The 19463-nt window shown below is 37.7% G+C and overlaps 1 protein-coding gene and 1 long non-coding RNA gene across 2 annotated transcripts; one reads left to right on the top strand and one right to left on the bottom strand.

The window, feature by feature from the left end:
* The first annotated feature begins 494 nt into the window (after positions 1 to 494).
* Positions 495 to 18729, top strand: lin28b (lin-28 homolog B (C. elegans)). Its single transcript, XM_086061247.1, has 4 exons — positions 495 to 692; positions 1122 to 1288; positions 14001 to 14188; positions 17813 to 18729. Exons 1-4 carry the CDS (start codon positions 683 to 685, stop codon positions 18123 to 18125), a joined length of 678 nt encoding a protein of 225 aa, XP_085917373.1. The 5' UTR covers positions 495 to 682; the 3' UTR covers positions 18126 to 18729.
* On the bottom strand, positions 16198 to 17598 carry LOC147158451 (uncharacterized). The gene is made up of 2 exons (XR_015090741.1): positions 17480 to 17598; positions 16198 to 16394 (listed from the first exon to the last, which is right to left on the bottom strand). It is a non-coding gene; the product is annotated as an uncharacterized LOC147158451 (long non-coding RNA).
* Positions 18730 to 19463: the final 734 nt, after the last annotated feature.

The following is a 19463-nucleotide window of genomic DNA, read 5'->3' as shown; positions in this document are numbered from 1 at the left end:
ACTATAACAATCAGCCCGGTTTTGTATGCTAGTCACAGGCAAAAGCAATACAATACGCCGTTTGTTTTCATCATGTAAAGGACGCATTTGCGTTGTGTTGCATTGTGCAAATATCAGAAATGCCCGGATGTTCAAAATTGTCAATTACTGTACAGTAAGCTAAATCCAGCACATGGATCATTTAAAATTCAGTCACGTGCCTCAAGACACTTGCGGGTGTCCCTTAATAAACGTTGCGAGTTTGTTTACTACACCGAGTTGCTCAGTGGTATTTATTTAAGAAAAAAAACAGCAATTGGCAAGGTCACGTGTTCTTACGACGAGCACGGCCACAGCCAGTTCGCCAGCCAATCAAAGTGCGGGAGTTCGTCGGAGTGGGCGGTGCCTGTCGAGAGAGAGGGGAGGCGAGCGAGTGTGCGGGTGAGTGAGAGTGGGATGTGGATGCGGGGTAGGAGGGGGGGTTACGCTAGCAGTGAGCAGAGGTGCAGCTTGCTAAGGAGGAAAGCGGGGGCTCGAAGGGAAGCCAGAGGGGGAGACATGACACCGACACCCGGCCGAGCTCCACTGCTGAGCCGCGGGCGTGACGTGACGACGACGTCGGATTCATGGTGACCGCCGCAGCGCTCGCTCGCTCCACAAGCTTCTCGACCGCAACTTGGCCGCAGAGGGTCCGCGGGGAAACATGGCCGAAGGTCCCCCCTCCTTTACACTTATTTTCTCTCATTTTTAAACGCGAACGAACGTGGTTGTAAATGTTCGAAAGTGTCCACTCGCTTCTTCGCTTGTGTACGTGCGCGTTCGCGTTTGAACGAGCGCGCGAAAGTGTGTTTGTGGTCCTGTAAAAGCACGTCCATGTGTACAGCACAGTACAGTACAGTACACCTGCCTTTTGGGCCAGAACTCCCCGTAACAAGTGGGCTGTGGCTCCAGAACATGTACAAAACAAGGGAGTAACTTTTAACAGGGCTACAGGCCAAAACGTGCTACTTAAACATACTGTTTATGGGAGATAGAATGCCTAATTTAGAAAATTACTACCGGCCGTGAACGTCACTCGACCCTCCACTTTCTCACCTCCACTTAATTTAAATGACTCACTTTCACTATGACTTTATTTCCAGGAGGGTCCGCCAGGTCCACTGAGCAGGAGGAGCGGACTCGACCCCACGTCCGCTCAGGATCGGGCTTCTGCAAATGGTTCAACGTCCGCATGGGCTTTGGATTTATCTCCATGACTAGCAGCGAGGGGACCCCCGTCGACCCCCCTCTGGATGTTTTCGTGCACCAAGTAGGTGGTCACACACACACACACACACACACACAAATTCTGACCAACACACTGGCGTTGTGAAGATCATAACAGCATTTACGACAAGCTCAGATGTTTTGCATCAACGTGCGATGTGATCACGCGTTGTCCACGGGCCTGGGGGGGAAAAAAAAGGAGACAAAACACGCCTTATTTCCTCTCCTGGCCGCATGCTGTAAGTGTAGTTTCCTCCTCCTCCTCCTCTTCCTCCTCCCTCCTGCCTGCAGAGGGAGGAGAAGTGTCTCCCGCTTGGCCCTGCAGAGTTCCCACGGGTGCTTGAAATTCTTGGAAATGCTTGAATTTCAATGTTGGAATTTTGAAGGTCGGAAAAGAATAGTCGAGTGCTTTTTATTTCACGAGACATGGAAGCCACCCATGAAACTAATAGGTTTTCGTTTAATTTCGTCTCCCTTTTGCCATTTAAAAAGATAAATGATTTGCATGTATCCATTGCCATCTTCTTTCATTTGATTGGGGAAAATCCTTTAGAGTATTCGATTTAATGCTGCTTTATGGGGCTTTAAAAAGTGGAAATGAACGGCTTGAAAATGCGCATAATCCCTATTACTGTCACAAATGAAGGATTTTGACAATATGTGATTAGGGTGCTGGAAAAGTTGATGCAAGTTGATGTTAAAAGTGTTTTTGGAAAGTGTATGAAGCTATTGTTGGGCTTTTGCTGCATTATATTGTTTTTATTTTGACACGTGAAAGGAATGATTGCAAGTTGGTGTACAATGATAAAATATGAAACATCTGTATGGTGCTGGGGAAGCTCGAATGTTCTTGGATTTGACCTCTGAAAAGAAAGTATGAAGTAGTTAATTGGTCTTTCTTTATAGCATGGTCGAGGGCTGCAACGGCCCATTATTTTGAACATCGATGAATCTGTCACTTACTTTGTCAATTAATCAATGAGCCGGATGAAAAACACGTTTGAATTTCTGTCCCTTTGTTGAAAAACAGGACATTATTTCAATTTGGCCGTACAGAAAATCCACAAATATCAATTCATGTTGATTCTGTTATGTGTTTGGTGTTTGGTCCAAAACATTTGTCAGAAAATCAAAGCCTATTCTTGCAAATGAGAAAGCTGAAATTCAGAGGATTTGAAAAATGTTAAATTGAACAAAGTCTGTAAACAATTAATAGATTTTTTTTTTAAGCGATAAAATAAATACTAATAAAATGATAATCGATAGGGGATAGGGTCATTCTGGCGATTTGATTCGTATCACGATTCATTGGTCACGATTCGATTCGATACCGATTAATCTCGATACTAATCTAGAAATTGATTATTGCGATTTAAAAAAAAACCCTCACATTTAGAAAATACTAATCAGTAAACTTGTACATGTACACTGTAAGATTTATATGAAAATGTATTTATTTATCTGAAAAATCAGGTTGCAGTCTGTTTCATGTTTGAACAGCACTGAAATAAAATATTAAGGCTTAATGTTCCATTAATATAACATTCTTCCATTCTTAATGTGTGAATCCTAACCCTAAGACGTTTTGTTAAATATTCCCATCCAAAATTGATGTTTAAAAATTGATTCGGCCGCATATTGAATCGATTCGACAATTGCGTGCTGTAATATCGCGATATATTGCCGAATCGATTTTTTCTAGCACCCCTAATAATCGATTAGTTGTGGATTAATCGAATAATTGTCTCTTTTAATGAGATGAGCTAAAAAGTCCTATTCATGAATACGCACTGATAAATATGTCATTAATTACAGCTGTAAAGTTCAAATGAGGGTTACAATGATAATAAATATTCTGAATTTCTTGCACACTGGAAAGAAAAATTATGTTCCCGGTCATAAAATGACAGGAAAGTATTGTGGAATTTTGCGAGTATTAAATCAGAATTATGAGGAAAAATGCAATTTTACAACAATTATCAAAACAAACAAACAACAAAATCATGATGCTACAAGAAAAAAACAACTCTAATTTGAACAAGCATAAAGTTGTAATATTGCAATAAAAATGTTTGCTATTATGACAATAAGGTGCTCTTATTTTGAGAATAAAAATACTAATATTACGATAAACGTGTACTTGATGCCATTTTTGGCAGATCAACATCATCATCAGTAGAAGCTGTTAAATGTGATTTGACATATTATATTGAGAAGCTGAAATTCTGAGCATTTGGACAATTTTAAATTAAAAAAGGTATCTAAACGATTAACCACTTGTCAAAAATAGCCGATGCATTTGATAATCAATTAGTTTCCGATTAAACTTTGAATCTCTAATCATGATTTTTACTTGTAGAATTAATTTTTTGCTCTCGTAGTAATGTCGCTTTATAACGTTAATCTTTCATCATTACAAGTAATGCTATCACTATTGAATATTTTTAGAATCGATTAATCTATCGATTATTCAATTGATTAATCGACTAATTGGATTTATTAAAATTTTGCATGAAAGTGTATTACAAAATAATTTTTTCCCATGATTACTTTTTATTAACCAGTGACTGGTGGTTATTTCTTACTTCATTTTCATCTAGTGATTAAAAAAAAAATGGGGGGAGGATTGATGTTGTACCGATTTAGCGGTTGGGTCATTGAAGTTTGCAAAAGTCTTATTTTGATTTTGATTATTTCATGAAGAACTACAGAAATCAGTCAACAATGAATGTTCATATGCTGAAATCAGAGGAGTTGGTCCATTAAAAAAAAAAAAAAAAAGAGGCTCCAAACGATCACTTGATTATTAAAGCAGTTGTCGATTATTTTTGATCGATTACTTGTCGATTAATCGATGAATTTTGCCAGCTCTAATTACAAGTATTTCCTTTATTATGACTTGCTTCTTGGAGAATTCCACGTTTTTTTTTGGTGACTTTTTCTTCTTTCGATGTGGCTCTTCCGTCGTAAAATGCTGTAAAAATTTGATTTTGTGCGTGCACTTGACCTTTTGGAAAGGTGAATGAGGATAATTAGTCGGCATCCATTCAGCTTATACGACGGCAGCTTGTCGTGGATGTTTTCCCGCCCGCCTTATTTGGCAGCCAATCTGACTTCCTCTGTTAAATTGCCCCTTTTATGTCCTTGTTTTGAAAGTGGAAATTGGAAAAGGATGCTGAGAGGCAGTTTCGGCGTTTTAGTTTTAATTTGCCTGACTTTTGTGTGTGTGTGTGTGTGTGTGTGTGTGTGTGCGATTTATGGGCCGGATATCAGCAGAGGTGTCGTAACATCATCATCCTACGACACTTCGAGCCAAATCGCTGTTCGTCATGAGGCAACAAATCACACATCACGGCTATGTATGGTGCGTCGGAATAGCATGTGGGGTGGCCTCCGTCGGGCAGCCTCAACCAGTCTTCATCTTCATGCGGCACTACCCCCCCCCCCCCCCCACCCCCCACAACACTGCATCACTTTCATACCGTGGTCCTCCTAATGGATTGTGTGTCTAAATATAGAAAATGGGTCCAGTGAGAGGAGCATGTCGTTTGCATTAATATATCCCATCTGCCTCATTTGCTTGTGTAGGATTCCATTTGCATTATGTTATTAGAATAGATTTATACGTGTGTTCGCAATTATCACAACTTTTTTGTTTGTTTGTCTTTTGTGTGCAATTTACATGACGTCAGCGCACAAAGTTATAGAGTGAAAATATATCGTTTGGCTTTAGCTACAGTACTGTAAGAAGTGATGTACGCTACAAACCACTTTATTAGGTACAATTGCACAATTCTTTCAATTTTCTTATCAGGGACCTTTTTTAGTTTTTTAGTTGGCTATTTGATATAATGTCCAGTTTTTGAAAAAAAAAAAAAAAGGATAGAAATGTATTTGTTTTTATCCAATTGATCGATTAATAAAAAACAGGGCCTGGGTATCGATTCAAATGTCCTCAATTGATTCGATTTAGATTTTTTCAGATTCGATTCACTTGGTTCAATCTGATATTGATTAATTATGGAACATCAATTCTTCTAAAGAACAAGGACATGATAAAAAAAAAAACTCCACAAACATTAAATATAAATTAAAAAGATTCTGAATTGTCACAAAGTGCAATAAGTCAGCTCTTTCATAAATGTAAGAAAATACTTTTGAATTCACGCAAACAGTAAATTTGAAGAAAACAGTAAGATACCAAAAACATTTTTTTTGTTAAATTCATGGGAAAAGAGAGATATTCAAATAATCGATTCATGGTTTTATGAATCAATATCACGCTTGAAAAGAAAAATCGATATTAGATTTTTAAAACCTATCTTGTCCTTGATATTTAAGAATTGATGTTCCATAAATTAATCGATATTGGGTTAAATGGAAACAAATTGAATCTGGGAAAAATTAAAATCAAATCGAATTGAACTCCTGTGTATCGAAATAGAATTAATTCAGGAAGTTAGTATCGATTCCCAGCCCTATTTTTAAGACTATTTTTCTTTATTTGATGTTATTGTTTTGTTGTTGTTTTATTTGTATTTTCTTCATGTTACCTTCAAATTGTATTACATTAAAACAATTTTTTTATTATTTTTATTTTATTTTACTTTATTATTTTCATTAAGGATAGATCAATATTTATACTAGGTATCAATATAGGGCTGATACTGGGCCTTATTTCAAAGTATTGTTAGTCGCAACAGTAGCCGATACCAGTATCGCCCGCTTTCTTGTGCCAGTTTTACGATCACGAACTAGAAATGAGAAGGATAGAAAACTGGCATGGAAAAATGCTGTATAGAGCTTGCTTTTAAAATGAGCCATCATTGTTTTTGTGTGTGTGTGTTTTTTTAAGGAAATTGTATGTATTAAAAGTACCAGTAGTTCTTGGTATCTGTATCATTGACTCGTACTAGTATCGGACATCTCTAATTTTCCTCTTCGTTTTATTCTCATTGAATTTCTTTCTTTTTAAAATCTTACTTGAGGAACCTGCACAAATGTTATATTCAATAGGCTCTCCTTTGGCCCATGCCCCGCCCCCCTTCACAAAGTCTTGTAAATTGGATATTGATTGATATTGATTGATATTCATTGATTGCGGAACCCTGAGAGCACACAAACGGCAACCACAACAAAAGAGACTGAGCTGTGAAATTTCACACACTTGCTGAACCAGATCGTTTCCAAAGATGACAATGAACACTTTGCACGACATCAATTCCCATGATGGGAATTTCATTCGGAGCAGCGACAATGTGATGATTAGTAATTGTCGTTAGAAAAAAAAAATGGCAGGAAGAAGAGAAGTGTGTGTGTGTGTGTGTGTGTGTGTGTGTGTGTGTGTGTGTGTGTGTGTGTGTGTGTGTGTGTGTGTGTGTGTGTGTGTGCTCGCGCTGGTTTTGTGCGTTGAGGTTAAAGCGGGCCCCCGGTGAGATTAACCTCTGGTCTATGTCACCGTTTGGCATGCAGGCCCCGCCCCCTCCCCTCCCCGCCTCCAGATAGCCAGTGGCAGGCTTTGTCTCTCAGGCGAAATCACCCCCCGGGCCACGCCAAAGGAGAGCAAGAAAGAAACCATGTGGTCACGTGACTTCCTTCTGAAGGGAAGGCCAAGTGTGATTTGTGGACGGAAATATCATGCTCACGGTGTCGGCCATGATTTTTCCGCTTTATTTTGGTGTTGATCCGTGGGCGTTTGTGCGTGTGCGTGGAGTTCACCGAGGTGCGCTGATGCACGGGATGCCGGTTTGAGCATTTTGGGGGATTTCTTGCTCAATTGCGTGAAACGGAATTCTCGTTCAATCAATCCCTCTCGCATTTAGTTTTTTTTTTTAATTATTACTAAATTTGACCAATTAAACAACAATATTTGGTTAATAAACAATAATCGGTAGAAAAGGATTTCGTAATACACTTTAATGCAAAATTAAATTGTATTTGATTAATGGATGGAATAATCAAATCTGAAATAGATATAGATGTGTGATCTTCGAGCTGAGAAAAAGATGAAGACAGAAATGCATTTTAACATTAAAATTGAACTTTAACAACATAATTTATTTCATGTATTATTTTTATTTCAATATATTCATTTAACATTTTACCTTCTTCTAATGATTAAACAAAAGAACGTGGCAATTAGAGAACACTGATTTATGTGGCTGTCACTCTTAAAAAAAAATAAAAAAAAAATCCTTAAGATAATGAAATACATATCCAAAATATTAAGGTCTGAAATTAAGACCGTCTTGTCAAATAAATAAAAGAGCTGCAAGAACAAATATTAGTATGGTTAATAATAATAATAATAATAATCATCATCATCATCATCATCATCATAATAACAACAATAATCATAATCATAATAATAATAATAATAATAATAATAATAATAATAATAATAATAATAATAATCATAATAATCATAATAATAACAATAAACATCATCATCATCATCATCATAATAATAATAATGATAATGACATTTTATGTTGAATCAGATATTGAGCTAAATGGCAAATTCAGCGCAATTATTTTGGAGAATACATAAATATCAAACTGACTGTGGCCATATCATTTGTATTTGAATGCAGCGTGAATTTTGAATTCAAACCTGCAACTTCTACACTGAGCATAAAAGTACATGACTCCTATGACTCCTTTGATGATAAAATATTGTCTTATTTATGCCTCAACATGGCCATGCTTCTCTTTGATGTACACAATCTACTTTGAAAGCAATTCTCTATGAAATATTCTGCGTAAAAGGAAAGCAGCATTTCTTCCCGTTTTCAATGAGTATTGATGATCAGCCATTCATCATGAATAATGCATGGCGTTCACTTGTACATGCCTGGGGCTTTCTTTGATCCGGTTCCTTCACGTGCAACATTGGCCGATGCGCACAATTCTGACTAGAAGATACCATAGCACATGTAAACATGGATGACAAAACATGGAACTTGAAATTCGTACTTATTTTATTAACTGAAAATAATATTGCATATATTGCGCTGTACTGTTGCGCAACTTGAGTTGAACTCTTCAATATGCCGATTTCGTCTCCAGCGGGGCAGATCGGTTTGTGTTTACGTCCGACCGCAGTAAGTCCTCCTCGACAGTAGTTGGCGCTCTACTGCAGCAGTTTGACACATTGCTGCTTTTTGTTGACAATGTTTAATTACATATATCCCATCTGCCTCATTTGCTTGTGTAGGAAAAAGCTGTTTCCATTTGCATTATGTTATTAGAATAGATTTATACGTGTGTTCGCAATTATCACAACTTTTTTGTTTGTTTGTCTTTTGTGTGCAATTTACATGACGTCAGCGCAAAAAGTTATAGAGTGAAAATATATTGTTTGGCTTTAGCTACTAGTACTGTAAGAAGTGATGTACGCTACAAACCACTTTATTAGGTACAATTGCACAATTCTTTAAATTTTCTTATCAGGGACCTTTTTTAGTTTTTTAAAATGACTCCAAACGATTAATTGATTATTAAAATAGTCGATTAATTTGATAATCAATTACTTGTCGATTAATGGCTTAGTTTTGATAATAATTTTTTGTGTGCGTTCTCTGCACTGTCAATTTGAAATAATGTCCTGCTCTTTAATAAAGAAATCAAAACATGTTCTTAAAAAACTTGATTCATCGATTGACAAAATAATTGACCAATTAATCGATTATTAAAAGAATGGTTAGCAACCCTATGATGAAGTCTTAATGGTAGGTGCTGGCTGCTGTTAATTTGACGCAGTGGAACATGAAGGCTTTTAAGGTGGGGATGGGTGTCGGTCCCGGGTTCAAGGGTCCTGGACACTAATGACAATATGCCGAGGCTTCTTAAAGGGGGCTTTGTGGCTGCTTCTTGAAATGTGCATCTCGGCTTTATGCGTCCGCTCATGTGAAAAGCCGCTAATTGTCACCCTCGCCGTCATTCCAAGCATCCCATAATTAGTGGCAGGTCGCCATGGGAGCAAGCGGAGTGGGGGGTAATGGTGGTCATCTCCGCTTCCACGTCGACCCCTCACCTTCCCGCTTCCTGTATTGATTGGCGGCTCTGGTGATGACGAGTGCCCGGCTGGTGAAAAGGAGGGCTATTTCCAGCCGCCACGTATCGATCGCTGCACGCTGCACGCTGCACGCTGCACGCTGCACGCTCCCCCCACACACACATACACACGGACGCAGGTCAAAATGCACAGCTTTGCATTTGCTTGAGAAGGACCGAATGTAGCGCACGTTCTTTCTTTCGTTTGTAAGAAGCCACTGGTCTGGGGGGCCCAGAGCTACCTTTGACCTCCCGATCAAATGGGGGGTTTTGTCCCCCAGGCTGAAGACCGCCTCACCCGCTCCACCCTCACTAGCGCTGATCACAAGTTGCTCCTCCACTGAATGGTCTGCCCTCCCTCCTCCACCCTCCTTCGCTCCTCTGCTGCGGCTTTAGGCCACGCCTCCGTCCCCTCTTTCACTCCGTGACCTTTCATGACCTCCGTGCTTAAACTTCCAGAGCGGTTCAGGACACCCGCCAGGTCGTTCCGGAGAACGCTACTCGGGTTACAGGCTAGATTTTGCGTGTTTTTTTCCTCATTTTTTTTTTATAGATCTTGTTCCCAAAAGAATACTTGGGCTGCAACTAACGATTGTTTTAATAATAGATAATACATTTTTGTTGATTGATTGATGAATCGGATTTAAAAAAAAAAGACTTTAATTTTGACGCCTTTATTAAAAACGGGACATTATTTCAAACATGAATTATTTATGATTCAGTTCCTGGTTTGGTCCGTAACGTGAGAAAATTGGCAAAAAATATTTATTGTTGTTTTCCAAAGTAAAACGAATATTACAAATATGTTATTTTGCAAAAATGCTAAGCTAATCAATCTGCTTTCATGGAGGGCAGAAGTCTAAGAATATTTACTGTTGAGAGGCTGAAATTCTGACAATTTTTAATTAAGTATGGTCTCTAAATGATTAATCAAGGATCTAAATATTTATGGGTTAATTTGATAGTTGATTAGTAAGTGATTAATAGATTATAAAAATATTTATCAATTAATTTGATTATCGATTAATTTTGATAATCGATTAACAAAACACTTATCGATAAATTTGAGAATTGAATAGTAATTGATAAATCGATTATAAAAATATTTATCAATTAATTTGATAATTGATTATAAAAATATGTATCGATTAATTTGATAATCGATTAACAAAACATTTATCGCTAAATTTGATAATTGAATAGTAATTGATTAATCGATTATCAAAATACGTATCAATTCATTTGATAATCGATTAGTAATTGGTTAATCGATTATAAAACTCGATTAATTTGATAATCGATTCATTTTGATAATCGATAAACAAAACATGTATCGATCAATTTGACACTTGAATAGTAAATGATTGATTGATTATCAAAATGTTTACCGATTAATTTCATAATCGATCAATCGTTGCATCTGCAGTGTATATTTAATAGAACTTACTTTACTTTTGTTTTTAAATTAAGTATCAATGTGTCTTTAAAATGTTATTTAATATTTGTTTTGTTAAAATAAAAAACATGTATTAATCCTACCGCTCCTACAAAGCTGTCACAAATGAATGTGTAGATCCAAGATTAGTTTTTTCCTGTCTGACTTAGGAGGTGTGTGAATGTGAGTGTATGTATTTTGGTGGTCCATGGCAGTTCCATCTTTAAGACCCCCCCCCCCCCCCCGTAACTTTGTGAGCTCCAAACTGAACAGCGACAGGAAGACGAGATACTCCACATCAGCGGCTGAACAAAAGGGCTTGTGTGGCTTCCTCACTGGTGCATTGTGGAAGTCGCTTGTGGTTGGGGTGGGAGTGGGGGTTGTTGGTTTATGGGCGGTGGGGGGTAAACCACTCAACTTTGACCTGGAGAGCCGAGCAGCGATGATTACACACCATCAGAGCTTGAAGACGAGGCACGCTTGATGGAGGATTCATGCTGGTGTCCACCTGTCAGCGGTCTGAGAAGGTTGAAGTTACTTCCTGTGTCGTCTGCTCATTTCCCAATAACAGCCTCAGCTAAACATCCGTCTTCGAACGGCGACAGGAAGTCACAAGATCCCTTTTGGAAATGTCAAGTCAAATATACTTAATTCAATGTTACTTGAGGAGAAAAGTGAAGCAACCTCACTATTTCATATGACTTACTGTCGAGAAGTACTCGATTGTCAAATTAGTTTTTTTAAATTTTAACCTCTCAAAAGTGAATATTCTCCCATTTCTGGACTCCCCCATAAAAGCAGACTGATTATATTTTTTCAAAAAGATCTACTTTTACTTTGCAAAACAATGATCAACATTTTTGCCGATTTTCTGACATTAAATTATTTTGTGTGTTTTCTGTACTGTCAATTTCAACTAATGTCCTGTTTTCGAAGTAAGGGATGGAAATTAAAACAGGTTTTTTATTCCGAATCGTAATCGCTTGAATGGCTGGGAATTTTTTTATATTTCTTTTTTATTTATTAATTTTTTTATTCTTATTATTTTTATCATAAAGGAAAAAAAAAAGAAGATAATGTGCGAAAAATGAATTTCGATTATATCTCAAAATCATGTTTTGTGTTGAAACTTGAAAATTTCTGTTTTCAATTTCAATGCACAAAATACACAATGATAGATATGTATATATGTGTTACGTGATGTCGTGTTTCAAAATTATATAAAATAAAATATATATAAAATAAATAAGATGAAATATTTTTGGGGGTTTGGACTTGAGATGTCTTAGTAAAGAGGTGAATGTACACCAACAAAGGATCCACGGAGGACGCCTCACTTGATGTATAGCATACTGTCGTCATGGTAACGGCCATAGTGGAAGAACACTGCTGAGCATATTTTCTCTCTTTGACATCACCTGCTCCCTTAGTGTGCCTCCTACACACACGCGCACGCACACGCACGCACACACAGACGTGTGCTGGCAGCGGGCGTGTCGTGTTCTATCTGCCGTCCTGCGCGGCAGAGGGTGACGTGGGCGCACATTTACCCACCACACGCCAAGGACACGGATGCGGGGCTCCTTTATCGCCCGCCTGTTGCCTGCCACCAGGAAGAGCTCAATCATTGTTGAGGGGCAACTAAATAGAATGGACGGCGGTGCATATAACGCACGGGAGAACGTTATTAAATGGCTGCAACATCCGTCTCCTCCTCCCAGGGGGAAGGAATAGGAAGCTGCAAAGAGCAGATAAACAGAATGCCGCCAGCTCGTGTGCGATAAGTGGACCGATTCGGACGGCGGTTGATACAAAACTTACGTCATCAAACTTCAAAACGGTCAATATAAAGACACCTTTTGGTTTATTTATTTATTTATCCGTGAATGCGTTTTCGACGACGTTTATCCTGTTCAGTTGGCTGCTCGAGGTCAAATGGCGGAGCGCATAGCTGGAAGCAAACATGGTGAGGCAGCATTTAGCTGTTGCGCTGCACACAAAGGGTACACGTTGACTACAGAAGCGTCTGTTGTAGGGGTGTGCCCAAAAAAATCGATTCTCATTTAGTACGATTCAGAATAGATTTTAAATGTCCCAAAATCGGTTTTATTTAAATTATTTTATACGGTCTTCCCTTAGTTTGTGCGTGCCTTAATTGGGAGCGCTGTTCATGTTGTACCCGGTTTGGCCACCGAGGGGCATTGTGATTCCACGCGGCCTAACACACTGTTAAGTTGTAGCCACATTAGAGAGTAGAAGGAAAAAGTAGCGATCAAGTTATTCCAATAAAAGTTTTTTTTTTTCAGCGTGGAGCCGTTCTTTTGAGTGATAAAAGTGCCGCGAGTAGCGCGCTAATTAGCATTAGCGAGTCAGACTGGAGTAAATCATTACAATTCCTTGCACATTTATAGATTGAAGCAAAAATCATTGTCAATCAAATCATTTTGAAGCAAAAATCGCCCACAATCGAAAATCAATTCTGAATCAAATCGCAGGCCCAAGAATCGCAATCGAATCGTGAGACATTCAAAGATTCTCACCCCTATTCTGTTGTCAAAACAGAAATCTTAAGTAAGATATAATTTCTTAAATTTCACCTAAATTTGCTTATTTTGCTCTGACAAGTTATTTACTTAAAATAAGAATTTCAGACAAGATTCTGCTTATTTAAAGATACATATTACTTAATTATTAATTATTTGATCAAGCAGTCTTGTTGGCCAAATGAATGTGAATGTATTTTAATCCATATTATTATCATTTATTTTGTCAATATTACTTGTTTTTAGTCTAAAAATACTATTTTCAAGACTGTTGTGGTTGATATGGGTCTAGTATTTTCTTATTTTTCATAACCTTACTGGTAAATTTACGTAAAAAAAAAAAAGATAATTAAGAATTAAACAATTTTTTTAATTTTTTTTAAAGAAAAGATTATTAAAAATTAGGGGCATTAGGTGATTGAAATTTGTAATCGGAATTAATCGCATGACTTCACTAGTTAACTCACAATTAATCACAAATTTGATGTCTGTTCTAAATAATTATTATTATTTTTTAAGGTTTTCATACTCTTGTTAACAAAAATGAAGAAAAAAAAGTTAAACTAATAGAAATAGTCTAAAAGATTTTTTAAAAGTGTATAGCTGGTCAATGGCAGTGAATGAGTTAAGTTGAAATGTGCGATTTAAATAAATGTTTGCCTTGCCTGATTGGCCAGTTTGCCAGAAAATATCAATTGAATTGTTTTGTTGTTGTGCGTCAGAGCAAGCTGGTGATGGAGGGCTTCCGAAGCTTAAAGGAGGGTGTGCCGGTGGAGTTCACCTACAAGAAGTCCTGCAAGGGCCTGGAGTCCCTGCGGGTGACCGGACCGGGTGGGGGACCCTGCGCCGGCAGTGAGAGGAGGCCCAAAGGGAAGGTCCCGCTCCAGAAGCGCAAACCAAAGGGAGACCGGTCAGTCAGTTTTACGCAATGTTGAATGTTGTTTTTTTCTTCTTTTCTTCTTCAGTCCGTAGACTCCACATACGCAGCACATGAACATACGCAGCACATGACAGTTGCCATGGTTACTTTGACGTAATGGAGCATGTTGCCCTTGACACGCTTGCTTCTTTAAGATCAATTTTGCGAGTGTGGACGAGGCATTTGCACATCAATGACTTCAATCTGAATATGGATCTTCCTTGAGAGAGGTACTTGGGTTCCTTTTGGCCCTGATGCAGACATGATATATATATATATATATATATATAAATAACAAACCTGTTCTGCGGACCGTCGAAGATGGTGTCGAAAAGCAGGAAACTGTGTCCGGTACAAGGTCATTGGACATTTTGGGGACAAGTGATCCAGTGTCAGCGGTCAAGTTCACTGAGGACACTTGATGACCTCATCTTGATCGTTCTTGACACCTACCGTATGTTGGCCGTTCACTTTTTTTATTCAGGAAGTAGCAAAAAGCTGGCATTTGAACAGGGGTGTGCAGACTTTTTAGGTCTAATGACATCACAGTATCGCGTCTCTAAAAGGAAGGGGGACAAAAATGTGAAGGAGATCCGTATTATGGAGATGAAAGTCAGCGATTGTGCCGTACTGCATTGCGATGCAAGGCCCTCCCTTCCACTCTTCATTCTTAATGAGGCCTGAAATTGTATTGGAGGAAGCTCGGGCCTGACTTGTGATGAAGACATCCTACAATGGCGTTTATTTCATCACCTCCAGATACGCACGCACGCACGCACGCGCGCACACACACGCACACACAATTTAGTCATCTTAACTGCTAACCACTGGGAAGAAATTCATTTGCGTTTTTGGATTACATTGGCCAACTATTTATTATTATTATTTTTATTTTTGAGTGCTAAAGATGTTTTCATGTTCTGGATCATTTTGGATTGCCGAGCCTAAAAATCACATCTGTTGTTTTGAAATTTTTATATTATTATCATTATTCATCAATTATTATTATTATTATTTAATTAATTTAATTAATAATAAATATTTTTTAATGATTATTACTAGCTCATTCACTGCCACTGACGGCTATAGACGTCAAAAATTCATTTGAACTATTTCTATTAGTTTAACATTTTCCCACTTTTGTTAACAAGAGTATGAAAAGTTAGAATTAAATTTTTTTTAAATTTGTGATTAATCGTGAGTTAACTAGTGAAGTCATGTGATTAATTACGATTAAAAATGGTAATCGCCTGACGCCCCTAATTTTTTAATAATCTTTTCTTTAAAAAAGAAAAGAAGAAAAAAAAAGACTTAAAAATTAGGGGTGTCAGGTGATTATTTTTTTTATTGTAATTAATGACTTCAGTAGTTAACTCACGATTAATTACAAATTTTATATCTGTTCTAAATGTACAAAAAAAATTGTTTCTAGGTTTTCATACTCTTTTATTTCTAATAGAAATAGTTAAAATTAATTTATGACGTCTATAGCCGTCAATGGCAGTGAATGAGTTAATTATTATTATAATTAATGACTTCAGTAGTTAACTCACGATTAATCACAAATTTTATATCTGTTCTAAATGTACAAAAAAAATTGTTTCTAGGTTTTCATACTCTTTTATTTCTAATAGAAATAGTTAAAATTAATTTATGACGTCTATAGCCGTCAATGGCAGTGAATGAGTTAATTATTATTATTTAATTAATTTAATAAATGATCCCCAAAAAAGACAATTAATTCATAATTGTGCTTTGGCATAATCTGTTTTTACATTTGGTTACTACTAATATTGCCAAATTTTTGCTTGCACCCCCCACGTGAAGAAAAAAATATTTTTGCACCCGCAACTCTCCGCCGTGACTATAAATAGTATGATTTTTAACTTCATCTTTAGCTAATCCTTCTTTCCCATTGTCTGGCGATGAGCACCACCTTGATTGAGGACATTTTTATGATCTGATAAAGAAAGACATTTTTGCAGGTTTCATCACCAAGACTAGTTGAAAATAAAAGCTTTAATATCATATTAATTGAAAATAACAACGTCATGAAAATTGATGGGCTGCACGGTGGCCAAGGAGTGTGCTTGCACAGATTTTCTCCGGTGCGCTGTGATTGGCTGGCGACCGGTCTAGGGTTTGCTCCGCCTCTTGGACAACATCAGCTGTGAAAGGCTGCAGGTTATCCAAAGCCCTAATGAGGACAAGCACAATATAAAATGGATGGATGCTTGGAAATTTATACTATGACTGAATTAAAGGGCACCCTTTGCTGCTGTCTGTAATGTACAGTAAAGGTCATATAATAACCATTACTAAATTTTTTGCTCCAAAAATAATAATATTTATATTAGGGTGGCTCGATTATGAGGGAAGTATAAATCATGGTTAATTTGGTAATAATTGCAATCACGATTAGGACAATTTGTATTTTGGTACAAAAACAAGAAACATTTTAAAATATTGTATTATGCAAGTTGGACCAAACATGGTTTATTAAATTAGTCATTTTAAAACAAAAAAAATGTGCAAATATATAAATTTAAACAACTCAAAGTTAGTATGAATAATATTTTAATTTTGTTTATGATAATGCCGATTAGTTGGAGCGTTCCTTCATGGTGGTCCTTCTAAGTTTACAATCGTGTTGTCATACTGCCATCTAGTGGTAAATTGTAGTTACTGCAGATCCATCCTGTCACATGCCATTCCAGATGTTTCCAAACCTTTTTCATTTCACATCAGAATAATCTCACAGCACAATGCCATGAAATGTAAAAATAGGAAATGATGATCTCATTTCACAAATTGATTTATTGTGACATTTGGGCTTGTTTAATTGAACACAAAGCGAGAAGCCATTTTTGGAAGCCATTCCTTGATAATCTCTCACAGCACATCAAGCGTTAAAGAAGGCAAAGATGCACTTTTTTTCTTTTCTTTTGTGATGATCGAATTGTACCTATTGTTGCTTCATAATAATAAGGGCCCGACCGATATGCATTTTTTGAGGCCGATGCTGATACCGATTTTTAGCAGAAAAAAAAATACTGATAATCTATTAATCTGCCGATTGTTTCAAAATATATATTTAATGGATAAAATTGTGTTCCCACAGCATTGGCGTGTGAATATTCGACACTCCCGAAGTCGATACTAACTTCCTGTTAGCATTTGAATGTGAATCCTCCCTTCGCTTTTAGTATTAGCGCTGAGCTAGCAATGTTTTAAAAACGAAGCATGTTTTGTATTTAAATATACAGTGGATGTAATTCTTACCGTCGTATGTTTAGTTTTACAGTTAACTCCATCTGGGATGTCATTAAACAGCTTAAAGGACACTTAGAGACAACAGAATAAGCAGAATAACATAGACTACACAATTGCTAGTTGCTAATGCTACACAAGCAAAATGGTGCATTCGGGGTACTTTCACCGCATCGGAAACTTCGTTTTTCTTCGATGATAACGTTTAAAGGGGAAAATACTGTTTTGGCCAATGTTAGAAGGGCGATTAATTGTTGGGCCCCAATAAAAAATGTTTTTTAAAAACATCAAAAAAAATAAATAAAAATAATTAAAAAGAATCTTTTTGTTTTTTTACCCCTTCAGCTGTTACAACTGTGGAGGTCTGGACCACCACGCTAAGGAGTGTAGCCTGCCCCCCCAGCCAAAGAAATGCCACTACTGCCAGAGCATCACGCACATGGTGGCCCAATGCCCCCACAAGGCGCCGGCGCCCCCCGCAGGCTCTCAGGACCAACACGCGTCTACCTCGGCCTCCGGCCCGGGGTCGTCGGCCTCCCTGGGCCCTCCTGAGGACGAGGGGCGCCGCGGCGCCTCTCCCCTGGGGGGCTCGTCCTCGTCCCCCGAAGAACCCCAAAGTCACCGCGGCCCCCGGACCCAGAGGTGGAGGAAATCCTAACAAGACTCTCGTCCTTGATGCTTCATCTACCTCACACCTGTGACAAAATGGGAGCTTTTCATTACTTCAACTTTTTTTTACTTGTATTTAATTTGATTGTCCAACCACGCAGCAACCATCCGGGGGGGTACGGACGCATGCGCTTGCCTTGCAGCCTGGCAGTGGCGCCACAGCGACCGCCGCGGGACGCTGACTGCAAAGGGGATGATCTTGCGTTCAATCAGTGCAGCTCAGGAGGCAAACATGCAAGGATCATGGTTTGATTTGCTTTTCCTCCTTACATACTTCAGTGTTACTTTTTTTTTTGACACTGTCTTCACAAATGTAATTACTCTTTTTTTTAAGCACACATTTTAAGAAGGGTTCTATACGAGGATGCTTCAACAACTCTTAAAGCTATAATCCGCATATGATTGACTGTTAAAAGCTATTTTAAGGTGAAACTTTTAAGATTGAGAAGACAATTTTAACCCAGTTTATATACTCACTTACCACAATATTGTGTACACTCTTAAAACTACTTAGTCCAAATCAACCCAATTTGGGTCCAAAATTGGACGACCCGCAAATTTCTGGGATGTTATATGCAAAACAACACAATTTTTATTTGGGGGGGGGGGGTAACATAACAACACAAATGTTTTTGGTTGTTTTGTACAAAATAACCCAAAATTGGGTTAAATTACTTTAAGTTGAACCAATTTTTGACAGCATTTTTAAGGGTACTATACACCCTTAAAGGTGTACACCTTTCAAACTGCTGGGTCAAAAATACCAACACCAACCCATTAACAAGTCAATTTTCCCCAATTTTGGGTTGAATTGGGTTGTATTGTACAGTGGCTCGCTACTTGGGTTGTTTTGTACAAATCAACCAGATTTTTTTGGGGGGGACTAAACAACCCAAATTTATTGGGTTAATTGGGTCAAGTAGGGTCCTTAAAACTGCTGGATCAAAAATACCAATACTAACCCACAAACCAAATTTTACCCAGTTTTTTGGGGGTTGAATTGAGTTGTCACTTGGAAATTGAGCAGTCGGTCCAATTTTTGATCTAAATTGGTTTGTTTTTGACCCAGCAGTATTAAGAGTGTATACTTGCACAATCTAATGTGATCCAATCCAAGAGCTCAGATCAGATCAGAACTTCTATATTTCCTAATATAATATTTTTCACCCCTGCATATTTGCAGTTTTTACTTCCACAAATTTGCTGATTATTTTTGTGGAACTTATCCACCATCTCTTAAAACTGCTGGGTCAGAAATAACATTTTTACTGATTTGCAATTGTATTAAATTTTTGGTGTGTACAAAACTTGCCAACTTTGGGTTGTT

Source organism: Leptonotus elevatus, chromosome 18, assembly GCF_054856555.1.
Source record: "Leptonotus elevatus isolate MCC_2025b chromosome 18, RoL_Lele_1.0, whole genome shotgun sequence".
In the NCBI taxonomy this organism is placed as follows: domain Eukaryota; kingdom Metazoa; phylum Chordata; class Actinopteri; order Syngnathiformes; family Syngnathidae; genus Leptonotus; species Leptonotus elevatus.
The sequence above is the reverse complement of the archived record's forward strand: the minus strand, read 5'-3'. Positions and strand labels throughout refer to the sequence as shown.